We start from the raw sequence: 24,038 nt of genomic DNA, 5'->3' as shown, positions 1-24,038 counted from the left end.
GAGATCGAAATTCGGTTGTGATGGGTTATCCACATGGTTGTGATGGATTATTCAGAATAATCACCTTCTCAGCTAACAGAGACAAAGAGGCAGGTCATGGGATAAAATGGAAGAAAAAAACAAAACCCCGCATGCAATGTGTGGGTATCCATTAAACCCTTTTGAGTTGAAAATTCGGCTTTGTTCATTACAATATGTGATCTATTTTCAATTCAACTACATAGCCGGGCCTGAAAACCCATGAAAATTGTCCTGACACTCGACCGACATGGTCTGGATAATGCGAAAGAAATATGTCCATGTAAGATTAATTGAAATATGCTTGGTTTTCCAATTAGCACGTACACACCGACTCGTTCCATATCCAATTATTCTGTTTCTAACGCAACCAATAGCTCGGTTTAAAATAAGTACCAGTATCCAAAACCACTCTATCTCCTCTCCAAGATAAACAAATTTAGTAGGCGTATTTTATTTTGCATGCACACACAACGCGTTTTACGCACATTGCATCCCAACCTCACCCCTTTCTCTTTCCCCTCCCCCCCCCCCCCCCCCCCCAGAGAAAAAATACAAACTGCTTCAATATTGATGAAGATCGGCCCCGAAAGACCGCCCCAGGCCTTTCACCCTCCTCGACTAATCCCAGGGTTTTGATAGCAACAGAAGACTCAAACTGTGTATTAAATAATGGCGCAAGAAAAACCTCTGACGTCAGCACAAAACACAAGGCTTTTTAACTTCCGCCCAGTTGCACGATGGGTGCTCACTCAGCAATGTCACTGTTCTGTTACTTATTTAATGATTGTGACACAGCAAGCCGATTCTGCGACAGAAAGGTACACATAGGATGTGATGGCCTTGTAAAAGCCTTGGCGGCAGCAATCTCGTCTTTTAAACGAGTGCTGCAGATCTTCACCTTGGTATGTTTAGTGCCGGGACTGTCCGGCGAAACAGCGCACTGAAGGTAACTGTGACCAAGCAATAAATAGTAGTAAATGTAGTTAGTAGATTGAAGTTAAATAGTCCTTTGTGTGTGTTAGTATGTGGAATTCGGTTATATTATTATTATATAAAAGACAAATGTAATTTTGTGTGGTTTGTTTATTTATACATATATTTACAATTTTAATGAAAAGATAGTTATTTATAAAGGTTGTAGAGAATTGTGAAGTTCAACGTGAAACAAAGAACAGTTAATTTATATCAATCAATCAATCAATGACGCTTATATCGCGCATATTCCGTGGGTACAGTTCTAGGCGCTCTGCAGTGATGCCGTGTGAGATGAAATTTTATACGGCCAGTAGATTGCAGCCATTTCGGCGCATATTTACCTTTCACGGCCTATTATTCCAAGTCACACGGGTATAGGTAGACAATTATTAACTGTGCCTAAGCAATTTTGCCAGGAAAGACCCTTTTGTCAATCGTGGGATCTTTAACGTGCACACCCAATGTAGTGTACACGGGGGGAGGGTTCGGACACCGAAGAGAGTCTGCACACAAAGTTGACTCTGAAATAAATTTCCGCCGAGCCTGGGATCGAACTCACGCTGACAGCGGCCAACTGAATACAAATCCAGCGCGCTACCAACTGAGCTATATCCCCTAGTTCTGTTCGTAAGACAAGTTTTGAAGTGTTGCCAGAAGCAGTTTCCAGCCCTCGGCAGCCAGTGACCTGGATACCGAATGCTGGAAGAGCCTACGTCACAAGACGAGTACACGCGCAGCGGCATGGGCCATTCACAACAAGCCGCCGGTGTCTGGAACTATGCCACGAACAGCAACAGTGCATCGCTCACGCGCAGAAGACAGTAAAGGGGATCGCCGCACGCGCGCGCGCTTCACCACACTGCAAGAGAGAAATCTACCAAAAAGAGAATAATGACTGTACTAGTTTAAACTGAAGGCAGGTTTCACGGTAATCAGACTCTTTGATGTGTGTAAACTTTGCCTTCAAATTACTTGCTTACTGTGTTGATTTTCATCATTTTTTCTGCTTGGCATGAGTAAGTATGGTATTTGCAATACAAAAAAATAAATAAAAGCTAAAATGTTTGTGTTTGAGCAATTATTTGAGCGAGTTTTTCGAAGCGAACGTGTGAATCCTGACAGACACCATTTCCTTCTGTCACATGACCCCATCTCAAAGTGTGATTCAAGCAGACACGAAAATAACACACAAAACTTATGATAATGGGGTTATTAATTCAATTAATACACAAGGTTAGTCTCTGAATAGATAAAATAGGGAAAAAATATCAAATGGGAGCATAACACCGTTTCTGGAAAAATTTTCAATCGCCGCCGAAAGTGTCTGTCAGTAAAAAAAAACCACGTGCTTTGTTTGAAAAGCAAAGCCTAATTTTACACATCGCGTGCTTTTGTCTGTTATTCTTGTTTGTGAACATCATTTTATTGATGTTCTTCACTGGAAAGCAGGTGTATCATCAACAGTATCACAAAATCGCAAAGAATGAACATTTTTGTTGTGATCCGACCGGTGTCTGTAGACTGAATCACACGTTCGGCAAACTTCGTTTTTAACGGAAATAACCGAGCCTTTCATCGGAAACGACGTTTCAACCGCTTCATATCGTCTGCAGGAAGAAAAAGAGGAATGCGATACCCAGTGAGTAAAACATTTAATCGTTTTTAGTGCCTTTTGATCAAGTTTTGTTGCGTCTGTCAGCAACGTTCGTCAACCCAACGTTCGACACAGCGACGCACGCATACGGATTTGCAGCGTTTGCATTCGGAAAGTGAGGGATTTGTGAGTTCGTTTGCATAATTTCAATCGCTAGTAGGTTTTCCCTTCGTCTCCCATTGTTGTGTTTGCATGTTATTGGCATTTCATTGTGTAAATTGAAAGTTTGTGAGTAACAGTAGTACAATCTGTCGAACGTTGGCGACGCTGACAGACGGAAATATCGAACGTTGCCTTCAATGACAGATTGAAGGGCTTGGCGATCGTACTTTCGATTCGTAGGAACACAATATGGAGACAGCAATGTGCGCTCGTTACCACAACGGTCATGAACCGGTGTAACACGAAATTTTTACTCCACGAAAAATTGACTCCGGAGTAAACTTCCAGTAAAAATCTTGTACGAAAAAAGAACTCCACAAGGAACTAAATTTTTACTCCCCAAATATTTACTCCCAGTAAACATCTCGTACGAGAAACTTAGGGCCTACTCCTTCGTTTATAATTCGCGCAATATCCCATTTACGTGCAATCCCGTTTTGCCGCCGTCCCATTTTGGCGACATTTCACAAGCCAAGCGTCATCTTACTACCGCATCCCATTTTGGCGCAATCCCGTTTCGCCGCTATCCCATTTTTTTTTTATATTTTTTTTTTATACATTTAGTCAAGTTTTGACTAAATGTTTTAACGTAGAGGGGGAATCGAGACGAGGGTCGTGCAGTGTATGTGTGTGTGTCTGTCTGTGCGTGTGTGTGTGTGTGTAGAGCGATTCAGACCAAACTACTGGACCGATCTTTATGAAATTTGACATGAGAGTTCCTGGGAATGATATCCCCGGATATTGTTTTTATTTGTTTCGATAAATACCTTTGATGACGTCATATCCGGCTTTTTGTAAAAGTTGAGGCGGCACTGTCACACCCTCATTTTTCAATCAAATTGATTGAAATTTTGGCCAAGCAATCTCTGACGAAGGCCGGACTTCGGTATTGCATTTCAATTTGGTGGCTTAAAAATTAATTAATAACTTTGGTCATTAAAAACCTGAAAATTGTAAAAAAAAATAATTTGTTTTTAAAACGATACAAATTTACGTTCATCTTATTCTTCATCATTTTCTGATTCCAAAAACATATAAATATGTTATATTTGGATTAAAAACAAGCTCTGAAAATTAAAAATATAAAAATTATTATTAAAACAAAATTTCCGAAATCGATTTAAAAACAATTTCATCTTATTCCTTGTGGGTTCCTGATTCCAAAAACATATAGATGTGATATGTTTGGATTAAAAACACGCTCAGAAAGTTAAAAAGAATTGAGATAAAGAAAAGCGTGCTATCCTTCTCAGCGCAACTACTACCCCGCTCTTCTTGTCAATTTCACTGCCTTTGCATCGAGCGGTGAACTGACGATGCTAGGAGTATACGCTCTTGCTGTAAAAATGCAGTGAGTTCAGTTTCATTCTGTTAGTTCGACAGCTTGACTAAATGTTGTACATGAACAAAGTATGCAAACCAGATGATCCAGCGACGTCGTTCCCAATTTATGTCCAATGGACGTCTACCCACAACACGCCACTGGATGCCGCGTGGTCAGCCAACCATGTGGTGCCAGTCGTGAAAACCAGGCTCTTTGTCCCACAGTGAGACATTCAAGTTGGGGACTTTGTGACCGCTGACTTTGTCAGCATGGATGGAAAGGTGGAGAGATACAGGGCGGTGATCATCCCCAAGTCAACCCATTTCCCCGATGGGCCAGATCGAGAGGAGATCTGTGTGAAGTGTTTGCGCGCAAAAGACAATGGGAGATACTATGTCTTTCCTAATGTTGATGACATTTCATGCTTGCCAATGGCTCAGATAAAAAAAATCCCACCAACCAACCATGAACAACAGGGGGGGTTACTTTTTTTGACATGTGACCAAGTCTCATTTGAGCGTTCACAGTGTTACCTGAGAATATCACACCCCCTTGAATTGGGACCAAAGAAAAAGCATTGTATATATGTATTTTTGAATGCTTTTCTAAAGTCATAAGTTCATTTGTGAAATAAAACATTTTTTAGGGATTGTTTTGCTGAATGCATGCAGTTAAGAAATTGACCCCGTTTTCAAATTTAGGGGGTAGGGTTGCCCCATAGCCCACGTATGTCTGTGTGACTGTGTCAAGTATCAATCTACTTTGCGTACAAAATGTATAGATGTTTGTTTTTCGATTTTAGAATGATTTCTTAAGCTGGCTAGAACTTCTGAGGTCTACAGGAAACGATAAAGATAAAAAATGTACAAAATATAAGTAGCGTCCTTTATCTTACCATTGTTCTGATCAATGCTGTCCCTTTATTTGCAAGTTAACCATTTTTCTTAATGTGTTCAAGGAGTATGTTAAAAATTATTATCAATGGTTGCTTTAAACAGCACCTTTGGGCAGTTATTATGCACTGAAGTTGTAAAAGCATGTTTTGGGGTTTTTAGGATATAGTGTCTTGGAACGCCAATCATCTTGGAAATACGAATGTTCATATAATTTTTTTTACTGTTTTGGATAGATAAAAAGTTGAACTCTTGGTGCAAACTGTTTTTTGGCCCCTGTTTGACTATTTATTATTTTGGAATATTGTGTGTGAGGGGGAAACTGCAATCCTCAATATCATGAAACGTGCCTGAACGCAACTTGTGACTCGAAGTTGAACAAGAATGTAACTTTGAATATTTGTTAGTAACTATAGTAAACGAAGGTGTTACTGTTAGTCTGTATAGTAACTCTTTGAGTACAGATTGAACTTGAGCCCCACCCCATGTTTGGTAAGGACCCTCGATCAGTGAGTGGTTGTAGATTTAGAATTGCTGAAGTTGCAGTAACAGTTAGGTAACGTCCCAAACAAAAAAGGAAAAGATTTTTAGACCCGCAAGTACTGCATTGCGGTAGTTATGTAAAGGTAAAGGTATAAAAGACCTACCTCAGTTTGCCGGGGGTCTTCTTCTTCACCCTGGCAACCCGACTATGTACATCATGATTGAGGTGAATATGTTTTGTAATATTTCATGAAGTTTTGTCTTTAGTAAAATGATGTGGACAGTTCCTCAACTTTTGTGATAATTAGTAAGATTGTGTGGAAGTTTGTCGTCCTTCATCTGTCTATCATCTATCTAAAAAGAAGGAGCTCATTCTCAGTTGATCGACTGGGTTGTCGTGAAAGAGTGATGAAAGTAGTTGTAGACTAGAGTAGAAGAAAGAAAGCGAGTGCTCGGAAGAAAAGAGAGAAGAAAGGTGACAACCCAGCTCGGTTATACAACTCCCCGCTTGACCTTCTAAGGCGGCGCATGCGTCTTGAACGCTTTCCACTGACGTTGCAAAGTTCACCTTCTACGTTACCATAGCAACTTCTTTATTTTAAATGTCTCTTACCTTTTGTTTGAACAGCTTAGTCGGAAGATGGCGGCGATTTGGTTGATTGCGGACTTCCGGTCCCCTCACTTTCCAATTCAAGGGGGAGAATGTAGCTCGCAAGTCAGTGAGGTAATTCATATTGCCACTGCATGGATGGTACCTGATAAAAAAGACCGTCAACGCTGATGAAACGTTTAACAGTTTATAATAATGTTATCATCAACCTGCGTGCGCATGCGCGCGCGTGTGAGTGAGTGTGAGTGTCTGTGTGTGTGTGTGTATGCGTGCGTGCGTGTGTGCCTGCGTGCGTGCCTGCGTGCGTGTGTATGTATGAATTAGTGACTTTGTACACGTGTGTCTGTGTCATTCTGTAAACCTTACTCTATAGTGCCCGTAAGCTTGGTTTGTGTGTCCGTTTGTCAATGCGCGTATTGTGGGAGCAACGTGTGAACCACAGTCATGAACGCATCACAAGACGTTTTATTTAACATGTGTTTAGGTTTTCCTTATGAATGACAATTGATGTCACTGGGCAATAGCAGGGAAGGAAACAAGAAAAGCAAATGCTACACTTGTAGGCTACACGACAAAGGGTGAGACTGATCACACAAAAAACTTACATTTTGGCAGCGTACAAACAATGTACTGATCATATATCTTTTTTCGACTACAGAGAGTGAATGAGTTCGAAAGAAGCAGATGACGGAACAGCAGGTTATACATCAGACAAACACTTCCACTGGACACAACTGAAGTATAGTCAGAGCGACAGACAGACAAACAGACAAGACGGACCAAAGCGGTACGGTAGACAGCGAAGAGATAGAAGCTCAGATTGCAGATAAGACGTATAACCAATGCAGATATTTGTTTTCCAACAGAAACACTCACAAACCCACAAAATGCAAATGACACAAATTAAAACTGACCGACTTCAAGAACTTAAAAGACTAAAAGTCCACAACTATAAGACATCACACACACAATGACAGCAAGTGTCTCCACACACGCGTTATGATGCCAAACTTACTTCTTGCCTTTTTTTCCTCCTCAAAATCCAAGCTGACCGACTGCAAACATTATTCACAAATCCTAGGCCACTAACAAGCGAAGACATTACAAACAACATGTCAATGTCGCCACAAATAGGCTGTGATGCCACACTTACTTCTGGGGTTTTATTGTCATTGGCGCCGCCCCTGGTCTGACGCCTTCACGGGTAAAGGGATGGCACTGTGTGGGTTGTTGTCCCACGCACGTGTGGATCAGCTTCGACATCCTGCCTCTGTTGTCGCAAAGGGAGATGGTTGCTTTTCAGGCATTTTTCATTCAGAAGCATTGCACAAATGTTCAGCTAAAGCCTCTCTCTCTCTCTCTCTCTCTCTCTCTCTCTCTCTCTCTCTCTCTCTCTCTCTCTCTCTCTCTCTCTCTCTCTCTCTCTCTTCGTATCCCCGCGGGTTAGGGGGAGTCCCATATTGGTTGGGACTAGAAAGAATTTACCCGATGCTACCCAGCATGTCGTAAGAGGCGACTAACGGTTCTGTTTCTTCTCTTCTTTTGTCTTATTTCTGCCTTACCAGTCCTTTCACCTATATTTCCTTCCAAGAAAACTCTCCCTACTATTCCCTGCAGTTTTCCAATTCTTTTCTTGTTGTCTTATTTCTACCTGACTGGATCCATCACCTTTATTTCACTTACCAAAAGTCTTCTTTTCCACATCCTTATTTCTCTGCACCCCGCATGTCGTATGAGGCGACTAACGGATTCTGTTTCTCCTTTTACCCTTGTTGAGTGGTTCTTGTATAGAATATAGTCAATGTTTGTAAAGATTTTAGTCAAGCAGTATGTAAGAAATGTTTAGTCCTTTGTACTGGAAACTTGCATTCTCCCAGTAAGGTCATATATTGTACTACGTTGCAAGCCCCTGGAACAATTTTTTGATTGGTGCTTTTGTGAACAAGAAACACTTAAAACAAGTGGCTCTATCCCATCTCCCTCCCCCCCCCCTTTCCCCTATCCCATCTCCCCCCTTTCCTTCGTCGCGATATAACCTTCGTGGTTGAAAACGACGTTAAACACCAAATAAAGAAATTCGTTTCTTTCCTTCTTTTCTTCTCACTCTACCAATTCGCCCCCTTCTCACCCTTCACAGTCCAACAACCATGTTGTTCAAGCAACAAATCAAATTAACAAACCTCACGCTTTACCTTCCATCATCATTATCCCAACGATCGACAGCTTTTTTCAGTCCAAAGGCAACGTTCTTCCAAACAGTCCAGCAAAATCCCAACCCCTCGTAACACCCAACATGTCACAACCGCTACCATCACTAACCATTCATCATTGGCTTAAATAGTGATGGTTGTCGTTGTGATGCAGTCCCCAACCACCCCAAGAAGAAGAAGAAAAAGAAGAAAAAAAGAAGAACAAGAACAAGAACAAGAACAAGAACAAGACACAAAAAGAGAAAAAAGAAGAAGAACAACAACAACATGAACAAGAAGAAGAAGGAGGAAAAAAATGGAGAAGAAGAAGAAGAAGAAGAAGAAGAAGAAGAAGAAGAAGAAGAAGAAGAAGAAGCCTCGGTTCTCCAGCACTCACTGTCTGTTTCTGAACATGACGTAGGGTGGGATCTCGGACACCTGCTTGCACAGCCTTGACAGGTCCCACTCCTTCAGCTCCAGAGGGGGCGAGGCCTCCAGCTGCTGCCTCTCGTCCTTGCTCAGTCCCCTGGCCAGGGCACGATAGCCAGCGGCCAGCGCCAGTGACCGCAGGTACAGGGCATCGTATTCCAGGTCGGACGCAACGGGCGTGCGCGTCCCCAAATGGGATCGCATGTGATGAGAGTCGGGCTCCGAGGGGTAGAAGTAAGGACAGGCCGCGTCAGATCTGAAAACATCGTTGATGAAGTGTAGTTTATGATTAGACTGATGTTAGGGGCTCCGCTCACATAGCCTATGTAACTTCAGCAGGACCGACGACGCACTGCAGATTATCCCAGCCCGCTACACTTTGCATGAAAGGAAAACAGGCCAAGTACTCGTCATAATCCCTATCGCGGCATAAATAATATGCAGTGCGTCGTCTGTGCCGCTGAAACTGCGCAGGTATATTCTGCCCATAAACTGCCTTTGATGGAGTGAAGCGTGAGAGTACGAACATAAAATAGCATTGATGAAGCGTACGTTGTGAACATGCTGTCATTAGAACTAAAATACCATTGAAGTGTACCTTTTGATCATACGGTCATCACTTCTTAAATACACTCAATGAAGTATACCTTTTGGCCAGACAGTACTGTCATCAAATCTAAAATACCAATGATGAATTGAGATTACTGTTACACAAGGTATCTACCGTCAGATGTGAAAAGCCACGGATGATTGAAGTTACTGCTACGATAGACTACAGTACTGTCGTCTGGTCTGAAATATCGTCGACAAATTGAAGTGCCTGTTATACTAAAATTAAATCTGAAATATCAATGAAGAATTGAATTTACTGCTATAACAAGAGTAGGTGGACGCTTTTCCAGAACCTGTGTCCTTGACACTTCTGACAATAAAAATCACCGAATGAACAATCAGCTTTTATCCTTGTTTCATCTTGCGACCTTTGTTTGTGTGTTTGTTTAACGCCCAGCCGACCACGAAGGGCCATATCAGGGCGGTGCTGCTTTGACATATAACGTGCGCCACACACAAGACAGAAGTCGCAGCACAGGCTTCATGTCTCACCCAGTCACATTATTCTGACACCGGACCAACCAGTCCTAGCACTAACCCCATAATGCCAGACGCCAGGCAGAGCAGCCACTAGATTGCCAATTTTAAAGTCTTAGGTATGACCCGGCCGGGGTTCGAACCCACGACCTCCCGATCACGGGGCGGACGCCTTACAACTAGGCCAACCGTGCCGGTTCTTGCGGCCTACATCTTCAAACTTGCTCGGGGTTATTTAATGATAAGCTTCGATGTTATGTTGGTTCGGGAACAAATGATGATCGTAGGTATTGTCCCTCGCACCTTCCTTTATAAATCGAAAGAACTGACACCAAAACTTTTTTTAGAGGAATCTTTTAGAGCATGGGGCTGCTTTCATGGACTAGCAATCGTCACACTAACAGTCGGACCACCGCTTCGTCGTCCGACTGCGGGTGTCCGAACGCGGTGCTGGGGGAGGGAAGCAATGAAATCAGGCAACTCCAAATGCGAAAGGCACGAACAGTCGGCCACCGGATTTTTTTTCATGAAACCCGATTTTCTCGAATAACTGCATTCCATTTCTTCAACTGCAGTTCAGCGACTGTGAAGCATCCCCATGAACGCGGCCCCTGGTGCTTGCTTACGGTAGTTGCCTGCCGCCGAGCGAGACAGGAGACGACCCCGAGTAGGCTGAAGGGCTGATGGCGGTCTTGAACATGATCCTGGCGTCCTCCCCGTCCAGCGCCGCAACCTGGTGGAACAACATCTCACAATCACTCACAACTTAAGGGTCTACAACACGCAACAACTCAAAATAACTCACAACTTAAGGGTCTACAACACGCAACAACTCACAATAACTCACAACTTAAAAGTCTTCTATCCATGGAGTCATTTTGAGGAAGCCAACGACCCATTCGGATAAAGGAGGAGAGAGAGGGTGAAAGAGAGAGAGATAGGGAGGGAGAGAGCGTGAGTGTGTGTGTGTGTATGTGTGTGTGTGTGCGTGCATAGGTGCGTGTGTGCGTGCGTGCGTCCGTGCGTGTGTGTGTGTGTGTGTGTGCGTGCGTGTGTGTGTGCGTGTGTGCGTGTAACAATACCACATATACCACACTCCTTTTATCCAGAAGCATTTTCGCGGTCTAGAGACTACACTCGCATTGTACTCAGAAACATCTGGACGATCCGGAGACACGTACTGACCTCATCGGTAAAATCCATCCTGGGTGGGTATCGACTGTGGCCAAACTGTGGCGAGCGAGGGATGTCTCTCTCGGGCGTCTCGTAGCGGGCGTTGTGGTGCCCCTGGTCCGGGTTTTGGCGTGAGGTCGTTCGCTCTGTCTTGATCTTGGCCTTGGAAGCTAGGGCAGGGCAATTGTCAGGGCAACACTCCCCTTTCTTCTGCTTCTTCTTCTTCACCACATCTTCCTCTCCCTCCTCGTCCTCTCTGCCCGACTCCGGGTCACTGAAGACTCCCTCCATGCCATCTAGATAGAGAAAAGAAGGAGGAAAACTTGAGTACACGAAGGCAGGGAGTACTCAGAACTGAGAACATGAAGAGCTGTCTGCTGAAAACGATGGCTTCTAGGCTGAGGTGCACAAACCGAAAGTGGGTGCCACCCAAACTGGAGAGAACAAACCGCGGGTTCTGATTCGTTGAAATCACAACAAATCTCAATTTCAACCAATCCAACACCGCGGCTGGCTCCCGACCGGTTGGTCACTTTCTCGTGCACCCTAGCTGTGGTCCCCCTATCAATTCATCTGTGTACAGATAAGAAGGAGAAAGAGGTTACAGCTACAGGAGACGGCATGCAGTACTCGGAACATGAAGGACTGTCTGCTTAAATCGATGACGTCTGGCTTCCCTTTCAGATCATAAGAGACTGCAAGCAGGAATCAAAAAATGTCAAAGTCGGCTGCTTCAGCATTTTGCTCAAGATCGTCCCTTCCAATCCATCTTGGGCCTATCGCCGAATACCTTCCACCGCTGGCCATTTAGAGGAGAAAAAGAAATGACAACTACGGGGAAGCAGTGGACGAAGACAAGTACGGTGGAACCCCCCTTTTAAGACCCCCCCCCCCCCCCCAATTTTAGACTCCCTCCATTTTGAGTCTCTGTTTCCTCAGACATACTGTTCATTACCTCTTTAAATTGACCCTCATTTTAAGACTCCTTCCTTTTTAAGACTCCCTCCATTTTAAGACTCCCTCCTTTTCAAGACTCCCTCTCCCTCCTTTTTAAGACTCCCTCCTTTTTAAGACTCCCTCCTTTTCAAGACTCCCTCTCCCTCCCTTTTAAGACTCCTTCCTTTTTAAGACTCCTTCCTTTTTAAGACTCCTTCCTTTTTAAGACTCCCTCTCCCTCCTTTTTAAGACTCCCTCCTTTTTAAGACTCCCTCCTTTTCAAGACTCCCTCTCCCTCCCTTTTAAGACTCCCTCCTTTTTAAGACTCCCTCCTTTTTAAGACTTCCTCCTTTTTTAGACTCCCTCCTTTTTAAGACTCCCTCCTTTTTAAGACTCCCTCCTTTTTAAGACTCCTTCCTTTTTAAGACTCCCTCCTTTTCAAGACTCCCTCTCCCTCCTTTTTAAGACTTCCTCCTTTTTAAGACTCCTTCCTTTTTAAGACTCCCTCCTTTTTAAGACTCCCTCCTTTTTAAGACTCCTTCCTTTTTGAGACCTGATTTTTGGAGGTCTTAAAAGGAGGGTTCCATTGTAGTCAGAACATGTGCTGCTGTCTTGTGAATTTGGCCGCTTCGTGTTTCTATGACAACCTTTCCTTTAACGCTATTTATGAAAAAAGAGATTTTTGGTTTTGTTCTTTTTATATTTAGTCAAGTTTTGACTAAATATTTTAACATCGAGGGGGAATCGAAACGAGGGTCGTGCTGTATGTGCGTGTGTGCGTGTGTGTGTGTGTGTGTGTAGAGCGATTCAGACTAAACTACTGGACCGATCTTTATGAAATTTGACATGAGAGTTCCTGGGTATGAAATCCCCGAACGTTTTTTTTCATTTTTTTGATAAATGTCTTTGATGACGTCATATCCGGCTTTTCGTGAAAGTTGAGGCGGCACTGTCACGCCCTCATTTTTCAACCAAATTGGTTGAAATTTTGGTCAAGTACTCTTCGACGAAGCCCGGGGTTCGGTATTGCATTTCAGCTTGGTGGCTTAAAAATTAATTAATGACTTTGGTCATTAAAAATCTGAAAATTGTAAAAAAAAATAAAAATTTATAAAACGATCCAAATTTACGTTTATCTTATTCTCCATCATTTGCTGATTCCAAAAACATATAAATATGTTATATTCGGATTAAAAACAAGCTCTGAAAATTAAATATATAAAAATTATTATCAAATTTTTTTTTTCGAAATCAATTTAAAAACACTTTCATCTTATTCCTTGTCGGTTCCTGATTCCAAAAATATATAAATATGATATGTTTGGATTAAAAACACGCTTAGAAAGTTAAAACGAAGAGAGGTACAGAAAAGCGTGCTATCCTTCTCAGCGCAACGAATACCCCGCTCTTCTTGTCAATTCCACGAGCACTGCCTTTGCCACGGGCGGTGGAGTGACGATGCTACGAGTATACGGTCTTGCTGCGTTGCGTTGCGTTCAGTTTCATTCTGTGAGTTCGACAGCTACTTGACTAAATATTGTATTTTCGCCTTACGCGACTTGTTGTTTTTTACGAGGCCGGAGGGTACCTTACTCTCGCGATGTGTGTGTGTGTGTGTGTGTGTGTGTGTGTGTGTGTGTGTGTGTGTGTGTGTGTGTGTGTGTGTGTGTGTGTGTGAGTATGTGTGTGTGTGTGTGTGTGTGTGTGTGTGCGCGCGCGCGTGCGTATGTGCGTGCGTGCGTGACACGCATTTGTCAACAGCGACCGAATGGATTTTTTTTTATGAAAATGCAAACATTTTAAGGGCATTAATTTGCTTGTGCAAGTTTGTCTCCGTTTTTTAATGGCGCTATTTGATCACTTCAATATGCGTTTAAAAATATGTTGAGGCGGCACATAATAGCGGTGGCATTGTTTAAAGGCTGCCATATTCGTAGCGTTCATAGTTTATTCATATTGTTTACATACATGTGCCAATAATGTTATAAAACTGTACCTAAGGGGATATAATAACGATTGGCTGTAGCTTTCGAACACAGAAAAAATTATTTCAGTATTGCAAAGTGGTGTTGATAGTGTCGAATGTAAACGCCATCTTTGGTTTACGAAACGTCACGAAGTGACGTCAACGGTCTAAAAATAGCCCAAGTCCGGGAGAACTGTTGCTAAACAATGCAATAAAGAATTAATTATTTCTCGTAATTGGTAAGGACTTCAAACCTAAAACTTGGCAGGAAGCTTAATTTATACATCCCTGCAACGATGGGAAAAGCCCTGGAAGTAATTAAATTAATTAAGGCGTAAGGGTCACCCAGAATTTGGAAAAAAATCGTTTTTCAGATATACTAAATTATGATGTTGCCAAAAGCTAGAACAATATCTCTATTTTCATGTGCAGTTTACATTTTGTCTCTAGCATATATAGTTTTCTTGCAATAAGTGGTCAAAGTAGGTTGGTGGGAATTAAAAATCCCTTTAATCAAGGCCTCTGTTGAATAAAATTATCGGTTCTGATGATGAATTTGATTCCAAAAACTGCTCAGAACAGTCAGACACAGATGATGAATTAGACAGTAGCTCAAGTGAAGATAGTTTTGATTCTAATCTCTTGATGACCCCCCCATAAAGGACATAAACTGATAGATGTTGAACTTTTTGCTGTTTTATGTGGTGAAAGTTCGCGCGAAATCACAGGCAGCTGCACTGTCTGAATGAAAAACTTTTTTAAATATTCACCTATTCCATTGAAACTTTGCACATCAAATGTTCACTTGACTGGCTATTGTTTGTTCTAGAATGAAGCTGATAATCAGAAAAATAGATTTTTTTTTATTGTGTGATATATCATAATAATATAGAATTATAGTATTCTTTTGCTAATGCTACTAAAAGCAACATTTCCAACAAAACAGAAAGCTTTTAGAGCATACAGTAGGTAATGATGCTTTAAATATGAGTGCCAATTTATTTTTCAATTGGACACATAGTTTTTCCCTAAGAGAGCATTCAAAAATGCTAAAATTAGCATTTTTGCAGGTTTATTTTGCCCATTATTTTACGAATTAAATAATTTTGTCAGTTGTTCTACTTAATGTAGGTATTCAAACTTGATGTTTTCTGAAAATATAATGATTTTTGAAGAAAACTACCAAACATCAAGCCAATTCATTGATTGCAAGTGACTGAATAAAAAAATTACAGTTTTGGTCCGACAATCTGGGTGACCCTTACGCCTTAAATAGGACTATGTCAGCCTTTAAGGTATTACTTCGAATTTGTATCAAGTATTGGTCTGAATCACAAACGTGATATTGTTGTACTCCTCAATATTTCTTGTATCCCAAAATATGCAGTTTTGTTGTATTTGATTGAAAATGTGGTTAAAATAAATAAAACCGTTAAATAAAAACCTCGCTGACATTTTCTACTTTTGAAAAGAAAATGAATCTAAAAATTCTTGGGAGTATTTACTTCTATCACGTATCTCAGTTAAATGAAATTTGCAAAACAAATGTTCCTGTTTAGTCAATTCATCAAGAAATTTACAAATGTCCTAAAACATTTCGGAACTTACAAAACCCGAGTAAAACTGTTGGTTTCATGCTGATAACTAGCTTGTTTTCTTTCTAAGAAGTTTCATTTTGTGTTTGGTAGTTGTTCTCTCTTTAACTAACCGTTATGCCAAATTAGAGTGAAACAGCTTTGATAGATCTTCAGCAAAATTTAAATACAAACCATTCACAATTGACCCCTATTAGTAGCCTGGGCGCCTAATATGGATCAGTGAAGATCGAGGCCTCGCGAATCACTGCAGAGTAAATCAAATGCTTCAGATGTATCTGTTTCGCTTCGACGAGAACATTATTTGAACTCAGAGGAAGAAAAAATGAAATTATCAAATTTCCACATAACGAAGACTCTTTGGTATGTTTTGTGAAAGCTCGAGTGCTGGTTATAGATTGTTTTCAGCAAACTTCTTTACGAATGACTGAAACCAGCCTTCATCATCTCTTTTCTTCAATTTGTTTAAGGTGGTCTATGTTAGTGAACACACACATGGGGGAAGGTCGCCTAATATAGACCATTTTTTACATTTAGGCAAGTTTTGACTAAATGTTTTAACATAGATGGGGAATCGAAACGAGGGTCGTGGTGTATGTATGTGTGTGTGTGTGTGTGTGTGTGTGTGTGTGTGTGTGTGTGTGTGTGTGTGTGTGTGTGTGTGTGTGTGTGTGTGTGTGTGTGTATGCATGTGTGTATGTGTGTGTGAGTGTAGAGCGACTCAGAGAAAACTACTGGACTGATCGTCATGAAACTTTACATGAGAGTTTCTGGGTATAATATCCCCGGACGTGTTTTTCATTTTTTTGATAAATGTCTTTGATGACGTCATATCCGGCTTTTTGTAAAAGTTGAGGCCGCACTATCACGCGCTCAATTTTCGATCAAATGGATTGAAAATTTGGTCAAGCAATCTTCGACAAAGGCCGGACTTCGGTATGGCATTTCAGCTTGGAGGCTTAAAGATTAATTAATGAGTTTGGTCATTAAAAATCTGAAAACTGTAATAAACATTATTTTTTATGAAACAATCCAAAAATAATTTCATCTTATTCTTCATCATTTTCTGAATCCAAAAACATATAAATATGACATATTTGGATTAAAAACCAGCTCTGAAAATTAAATATATGAAAATTATGATAAAAATTAAATTTCCGGAATCGATTTAAAAACAATTTCCTTTTATTCCTTGTCGGTTTTTGATTCCAAAAACATATAGATATGATATATTTGAATTAAAAACAAGCTCAGAAAGTTAAAAAGAATAGAGATACAGAACAGCGTGTTATCCTGCTCGGCGCAACCATTACCGCGCTATTCTGGCTAGTCAATTTCATTGCCTTTGCCACGAGCAATGACGATGCTACGAGTATACGGTCTTGGTGAGAAAAAAAATACAGTGCGTTCAGTTTCATTCTGTGAGTACGACAGCTTGACTAAATGTATTTTCGCCTTACGCGACTTGTTGTTTCTTACTGATAACTAGCTTGTTTTGTTGCGAAGAATTTTCATTTTTGGGTTGAGTAGTTCTTCTCTGTTTAGGCCTAATTAGTAGTCCAAGCATATTAGAGAACAACGTTGAAGTGACAATGACTAGGTTTAAAATGTCCCTTATCAGAAAGTTCAACCTCAGTCCTTTGATGTTTATTAAACACATTTTCATATAAAGTTGGCGCTTCATATGGAAAAGTGGCTTTGAAATTGACCCTAATCCTTCTTTGGGCTCTGTAAATGTCGTTTGGGGCTATGGTTGTAAAACGGTATCTACTGGTCACCCCAATGTATAAACTGAAAACTCTTTCTGCACCAGAACACGCAGAAAGGATTGTATCTGCCTGATGTCTGATGCTTTTCAAAATCCCCAACCACTAACACCTTCAAAACGGACATTAACTGACACTGTTGTTTTTCCCTATATAATCCTTACTATTTTTCCGAGACGTCGTCCTGTTGTGTATTTAGCCTGCCACAACCTCATACATGGTCCTAAAAGTTAAAGTTGAAGAAAATACTAAAGATAAATGAACAAGCTGACGCAGTGTCATTCGCACCGTGAATACCCATGGGAACATACTAAAGTCTGGTTCCAAATAGGCTCAATTTCCTTCTATTTCTTTGTATTTCTGCCTCGTAGGGGTAGGGGTGTTCAAACCAAAGGCACCTTTAAACCAAAATTCAAATCACACATCTTACAATACTAAGACACTCAGCAGTGAAAGGGTGTCTGCTGGTAAAAAATTCCAAACAATCCTAAAAGTACTTCACTACTAAACGTGCTTTTAAAAAGAGCCGTTATTTTTCCCTCTATAATCAGTATTGTGTTTTCTGCGAACATGTAGTCTATTTAGATGGTTGTCATGTGCACATGAGTTGCTAAAGCGTTTTCAGTTGGGCATATGTCGAAAAGCAAAGAATTAGCCCTTTGAAAACCATCAGAACTGTCACACAAAAATAACATTTACCTATCTCACCAACTGACCAAACATAGGGCTTTTCCTTATGTATTATGTATTGTCGTGTTTTTTGTAGCATACTTGTGAAAACAGCCACCACTGTTGTAAATGATACTTTAAAGAGCATTATTTCATTTTTACAGTTGAAGGACAACCTGGACTGCCGTATATTACAGCTGTTTTACAATCAGCCAAAATTTTCTTAACAAACGTATGTTAAGAACAACTCCCATAGTGAAATTGAAGGAAAACAAAGTGAAAACCCCCCTGCCATAAAGGAGCTAAAGAATCAACAATAAACGACTGCATGGATAGCTTGATGCACGAATGCATTGCGGACATGTTTGTCTCCAACCAAGAGAAAGTTCCAAAAAATCCCTTTTGTGCTTCTTATTATACAGTGACGTCAAAGACAGCCTTTTCTGCTGTTCATACATTCAGGGGTTATGGTTACACTAAACGACGTAGTTGTAGCCATACTGCCATCCAGATTTATTTTTTCCTTGCGAGCAGTCACAGGGTGTTTGTGCTGTCTGCCAACCGTCAGACGACCCCGCCCAAGTCTGTTAAGGGACCGTTTGACCGTTATAGAACGCGTCTTTTTGATTTTTTAGCACATTTGGAAACGGTTGATTTTTATCCCTACCATTGTTTCCAAACATTATATAGGAATGTTTTGTGAACAACGGATAATAGCCGCTACTCGCATGTGTAGCAAAAGTGAGCGTACATACTCACCCTGGTCGTACAGCCGTTGTCCGTTGCCCGTCTTCATCTGTCTGTACAAATCATTACCTTTGGATTTTTCTCGAACGCTATGAAGTGAAGAAACACCAAATGTTGCAAAATGTTGTATGACCCCAAGAGCTCAAAAAAGATACTTGAGAACCTTGACCTTACCTTAAGGTCAAGGTCACAGGGAGAATGAATGTGGTCTAAAAACTGCAAAATTTCACATTGTGCCAGTTTTCTGGAAAACAAATTAAAAACAGCGGGCTTAGTTTTGTATGGTATACAAGAAAAAGAAAGCCTTATCTTCTGATACCATTTTGGTTGACCTCGCTTCAATGTCAAGGTCACAGGAGTCCTTCAAAGTTGAATTGTATACATGTTTTGAAGTGACCTTGACCCTGAACTATGAAAACAATCTTTCAAACTTCATAATTGTGTGGGGCACATGTTATATACTGATATTGAGCCACATTTAGTCACATATCATCAAGGTCAAGGTCACTTTGCCCCTTATGAAATGTGACTGAAACGGGCAATTGAATCACTAAAAGTGACAATGTCTCTTTGTAGAAAGTGCCAATAAGTATGTTTATGCTTCCTATGTCTTGAATTGATAGCCTTGTGATGTGTGACCTTTGATGATCTTGACCTTGGCCAAAGGTCATGTGTAATTTGGTAGGAAAAATCTGTAAACCAGTTCTAATAGTGTACAATGTCCTTGCCAGCTTCAGTTGTTAGACCTTCACCTTCAAGGTCACCTGAAGGTCAAGGTCACTTTAAGACAAAGGTCAAGCATGAGAGTCGCATGGGCTTTGCTTTGTTAAGATTTTTTACCAAGACACATGGATTTCTTTACCCGGCTTGGTCACATTTTTCATAGGGGTCAATGTGACCTTGACCCTAACGATATGTGACCAGATGTGGCTCACTATGAAATTCTAACAAACGCCCCACTCAGTGTTTAAGTTTGTAAGAGATATCGTCCATAGTAAAGTTAAAGGGGCAAGCTCACATCAAAATATGTCTACAATTCAACTTTGAAGGGCTCCTCTGACCTTGACATTGAAGCGAGGTCAACCAAAATGGTATCAGAAGATAAGGCTTTCTTTTTCTTGTATACCATACAAAACTAAGCCCGCTGTTTTTAATTTGTTTTCCAGAAAACTGGCACAATGTGAAATTTTGCAGTTTTTAGACCACATTCATTCTCCCTGTGACCTTGACCTTAAGGTAAGGTCAAGGTTCTCAAGTATCTTTTTTGAGCTCTTGGGGTCATACAACATTTTGCAACATTTGGTGTTTCTTCACTTCATAGCGTTCGAGAAATATCCAAAGGTAATGTTCAGTACAGACAGATAAAGACGGGCAACGGACAACGGCTGGACGACCAGGGTGAGTATGTACGCTCACTTTTGCTACACATGCGAGTAGCGGCTATTATCCGTTGTTCACAAAACATTCCTATATAATGTTTGGAAACAATGGTAGGGATAAAAATCAACCGTTTCCAACTGTGCCAAAAAATCAAAAAGACGCGTTCTATAACGGTCAAACGGTCCCTTAACAGACTTGGGCGGGGTCATCTAACGGTTGGCAGACAGCACAAACACCCTGTGACTGCTCGCAAGGAAAAAATAAATCTGGATGGCAGTATGGCTACAACTACGTCGTTTAGTGTAACCATAACCCCTGAATGTATGAACAGCAGAAAAGGCTGTCTTTGACGTCACTGTATAATAAGAAGCACAAAAGGGATTTTTTGGAACTTTCTCTTGGTTGGAGACAAACATGTCCGCAATGCATTCGTGCATCAAGCTATCCATGCAGTCGTTTATTGTTGATTCTTTAGCTCCTCTATGGCAGGGGGATTTTCACTTTGTTTTCCTTCAATTTCACTATGGGAGTTGTTCTTAACATACGTTTGTTAAGAAAATTTTGGCTGATTGTAAAACAGCTGTAATATACGGCAGTCCAGGTTGTCCTTCAACTGTAACAAGAGGCGAAGCCTTCAAGGCTCCCGTAAGAAATCAACAAACAGTAACATAACACAAACTCACTCACTCCGTAACACACACACACACACACACACACACACACACACACACACACACACACACACACACACACACACACACACACACACACACACACACACACACACACACACACACACACACACACACACACACACACACACACACACACACACACACACACACACACACACACACACACACACACACACACACACACACACACACACACACACACACACACACACACACACACACACACACACACACACACACACACACACACACACACACACACACACACACACACACACACACACACACACACACACACACACACACACACACACACACACACACACACACACACACACACACACACACACACACACACACACACACACACACACACACACACACACACACACACACACACACACACACACACACACACACACACACACACACACACACACACACACACACACACACACACACACACACACACACACACACACACACACACACACACACACACACACACACACACACACACACACACACACACACACACACACACACACACACACACACACACACACACACACACACACACACACACACACACACACACACACACACACACACACACACACACACACACACACACACACACACACACACACACACACACACACACACACACACACACACACACACACACACACACACACACACACACACACACACACACACACACACACACACACACACACACACACACACACACACACACACACACACACACACACACACACACACACACACACACACACACACACACACACACACACACACACACACACACACACACACACACACACACACACACACACACACACACACACACACACACACACACACACACACACACACACACACACACACACACACACACACACACACACACACACACACACACACACACACACACACACACACACACACACACACACACACACACACACACACACACACACACACACACACACACACACACACACACACACACACACACACACACACACACACACACACACACACACACACACACACACACACACACACACACACACACACACACACACACACACACACACACACACACACACACACACACACACACACACACAGACAGAGTAAGCTATAGGTGAAACTGTGCAAGAAAGCGAGACCCTGGATCTGCCAAGTAGTCTCGGCCCGCTCACAATAACAATGACCGAGACTTTCAGTAATTCCTTTGCGTGACGTCTAACCCTCTTACGTCATAATGTGACGTCTTCAAATAGTTTCTATCACACACGTCGAACACTTTTGACCGAGACTGACGTAATCCATAGACTCGGAAATGTTAAAGTTTCTATCACACACACACACACGCACGCACAGACAGACAGAGTTTACCATCGCATAGGCTACACTTACGTGAGCCAAAAATGAAATAATGCTCTTTAAAGTATCATTTACAACAGTGGTGGCTGTTTTCACAAGTATGCTACAAAAAACACGACAATACATAATACATAAGGAAAAGCCCTATGTTTGGTCAGTTGGTGAGATAGGTAAATGTTATTTTTGTGTGACAGTTCTGATGGTTTTCAAAGGGCTAATTCTTTGCTTTACGACATATGCCCAACTGAAAACGCTTTAGCAACTCAAGTGCACACGACAACCATCTAAATAGACTACATGTTCGCAGAAAACACAATACTGATTATAGAGGGGAAACAAGAGGCGAAGCCATCAAGGCTCACGTAAGAAATCGACAAACAGTAACACAAACTCAATCACACACACACACACACACACACACACACACACACACACACACACACACACACACACACACACACACACACACACACACACAGAGAAAGAGCATTGTTTCAGCATAGGTGAAACTGTGCAAGAAAGCGAGACACTAGATCTAGATCTGTCTGTCTGCATGACTGTAGCCTACTTACAAGGACACGACTGCCAACTAGTCTCGGCGCGCTCAAAATAATAATGACCGAGACTGTCAGTACTTCCTTCGCGTGACGTCTAACCCTCTTACGTCATAATGTGACGTCAATGTAATGTGACGTCTTCAAATGTTAGAGTTTCTACCACAGACATACACACGCACAGACGCACGCACGCACGCACGCACAGACAGACAAAGTTACGATCGCATAGGCTACACTTACGTGAGCCAATAACGGCTCTTTTTAAAAGCACTTTTAGTAGTGAAGTATTTTTAGGATTATTTGGAATTTTTTACCAGCAGACACCCTTTCACTGCTGAGTGTCTTAGTATTGTAAGATGTGTGATTTGAATTTTGGTTTAAAGGTGCCTTTGGTTTGAACACCCCTACCCCTACGAGGCAGAAATACAAAGAAATAGAAGGAAATTGAGCCTATTTGGAACCAGACTTTAGTATGTTCCCATGGGGGGATTCACGGTGCGAATGACACTGCGTCAGCTTGTTCATTTATCTTTAGTATTTTCTTCAACTTTAACTTTTAGGACCATGTATGAGGTTGTGGCAAGCTAAATACACAACACGACGACGTCTCGGAAAAATAGTAAGGATTATATAGGGAAAAACAACAGTGTCAGTTAATGTCCGTTTTGAAGGTGTTAGTGGTTGGGGATTTTGAAAAGCATCAGACATCAGGCAGATACAATCCTTTCTGCGTGTTCTGGTGCAGAAAGAGTTTTCAGTTTATACATTGGGGTGACCAGTAGATACCGTTTTACAACCATAGCCCCAAACGACATTTACAGAGCCCAAAGAAGGATTAGGGTCAATTTCAAAGCCACTTTTCCATATGAAGCGCCAACTTTATATGAAAATGTGTTTAATAAACATCAAAGGACTGAGGTTGAACTTTCTGATAAGGGACATTTTAAACCTAGTCATTGTCACTTCAACGTTCCCTTCACTAAAGTGGCTAAGATGCCTGGACTATAACGTTCAACAAAAAAGAACAAAGTCTAATGAAAAGAGTCTTTTATCAATACAAGAGGGAAAGACAGAGACGCACAGACAGACAGGCAGGTAGAAAACAGCTCGTCAATCAACGTTTTGGAGTGAAGGGTTGAATGCAACTGCTATCTTCTCCCTAACTTGTCCAATCCGTTTTGCTGACTGTTTGCTTGAGCAGCAAGATTTGTCGAGCAACATTGAGGACCTGTGAAATGCATGCCAAAATAAGCCAAAGCTATTTGAATTTGACGGGTTTGGGTCTGTCGATGCGCACCGCTCTCAATTC

The 24,038-nt window shown here is 41.6% G+C and overlaps 1 protein-coding gene across 2 annotated transcripts in view; it reads right to left on the bottom strand.

Moving 5' to 3' along the window:
* The window catches only part of LOC138960497 (uncharacterized), a 67,187-nt gene that overhangs the window by 32,685 nt on the left and 10,464 nt on the right, over positions 1–24,038 (bottom strand). For both annotated transcript variants that reach the window (XM_070332401.1, XM_070332404.1), the window contains exons 3-7: positions 11,015–11,298; positions 10,456–10,562; positions 8,709–8,996; positions 7,276–7,392; positions 6,126–6,267 (exon numbers count right to left, since the gene is read on the bottom strand). In XM_070332401.1, the coding sequence (XP_070188502.1) occupies positions 6,126–6,267; positions 7,276–7,392; positions 8,709–8,996; positions 10,456–10,562; positions 11,015–11,298 (938 nt within the window). The remainder of the gene's footprint in view (positions 1–6,125; positions 6,268–7,275; positions 7,393–8,708; positions 8,997–10,455; positions 10,563–11,014; positions 11,299–24,038) is intronic.

The sequence above is a fragment of the Littorina saxatilis genome, linkage group LG1 (genome assembly GCF_037325665.1).
Source record: "Littorina saxatilis isolate snail1 linkage group LG1, US_GU_Lsax_2.0, whole genome shotgun sequence".
Taxonomy (NCBI): domain Eukaryota; kingdom Metazoa; phylum Mollusca; class Gastropoda; order Littorinimorpha; family Littorinidae; genus Littorina; species Littorina saxatilis.
Note: the sequence above shows the minus strand (reverse complement) of the source record. Positions and strands in the feature narration are given on the sequence as shown.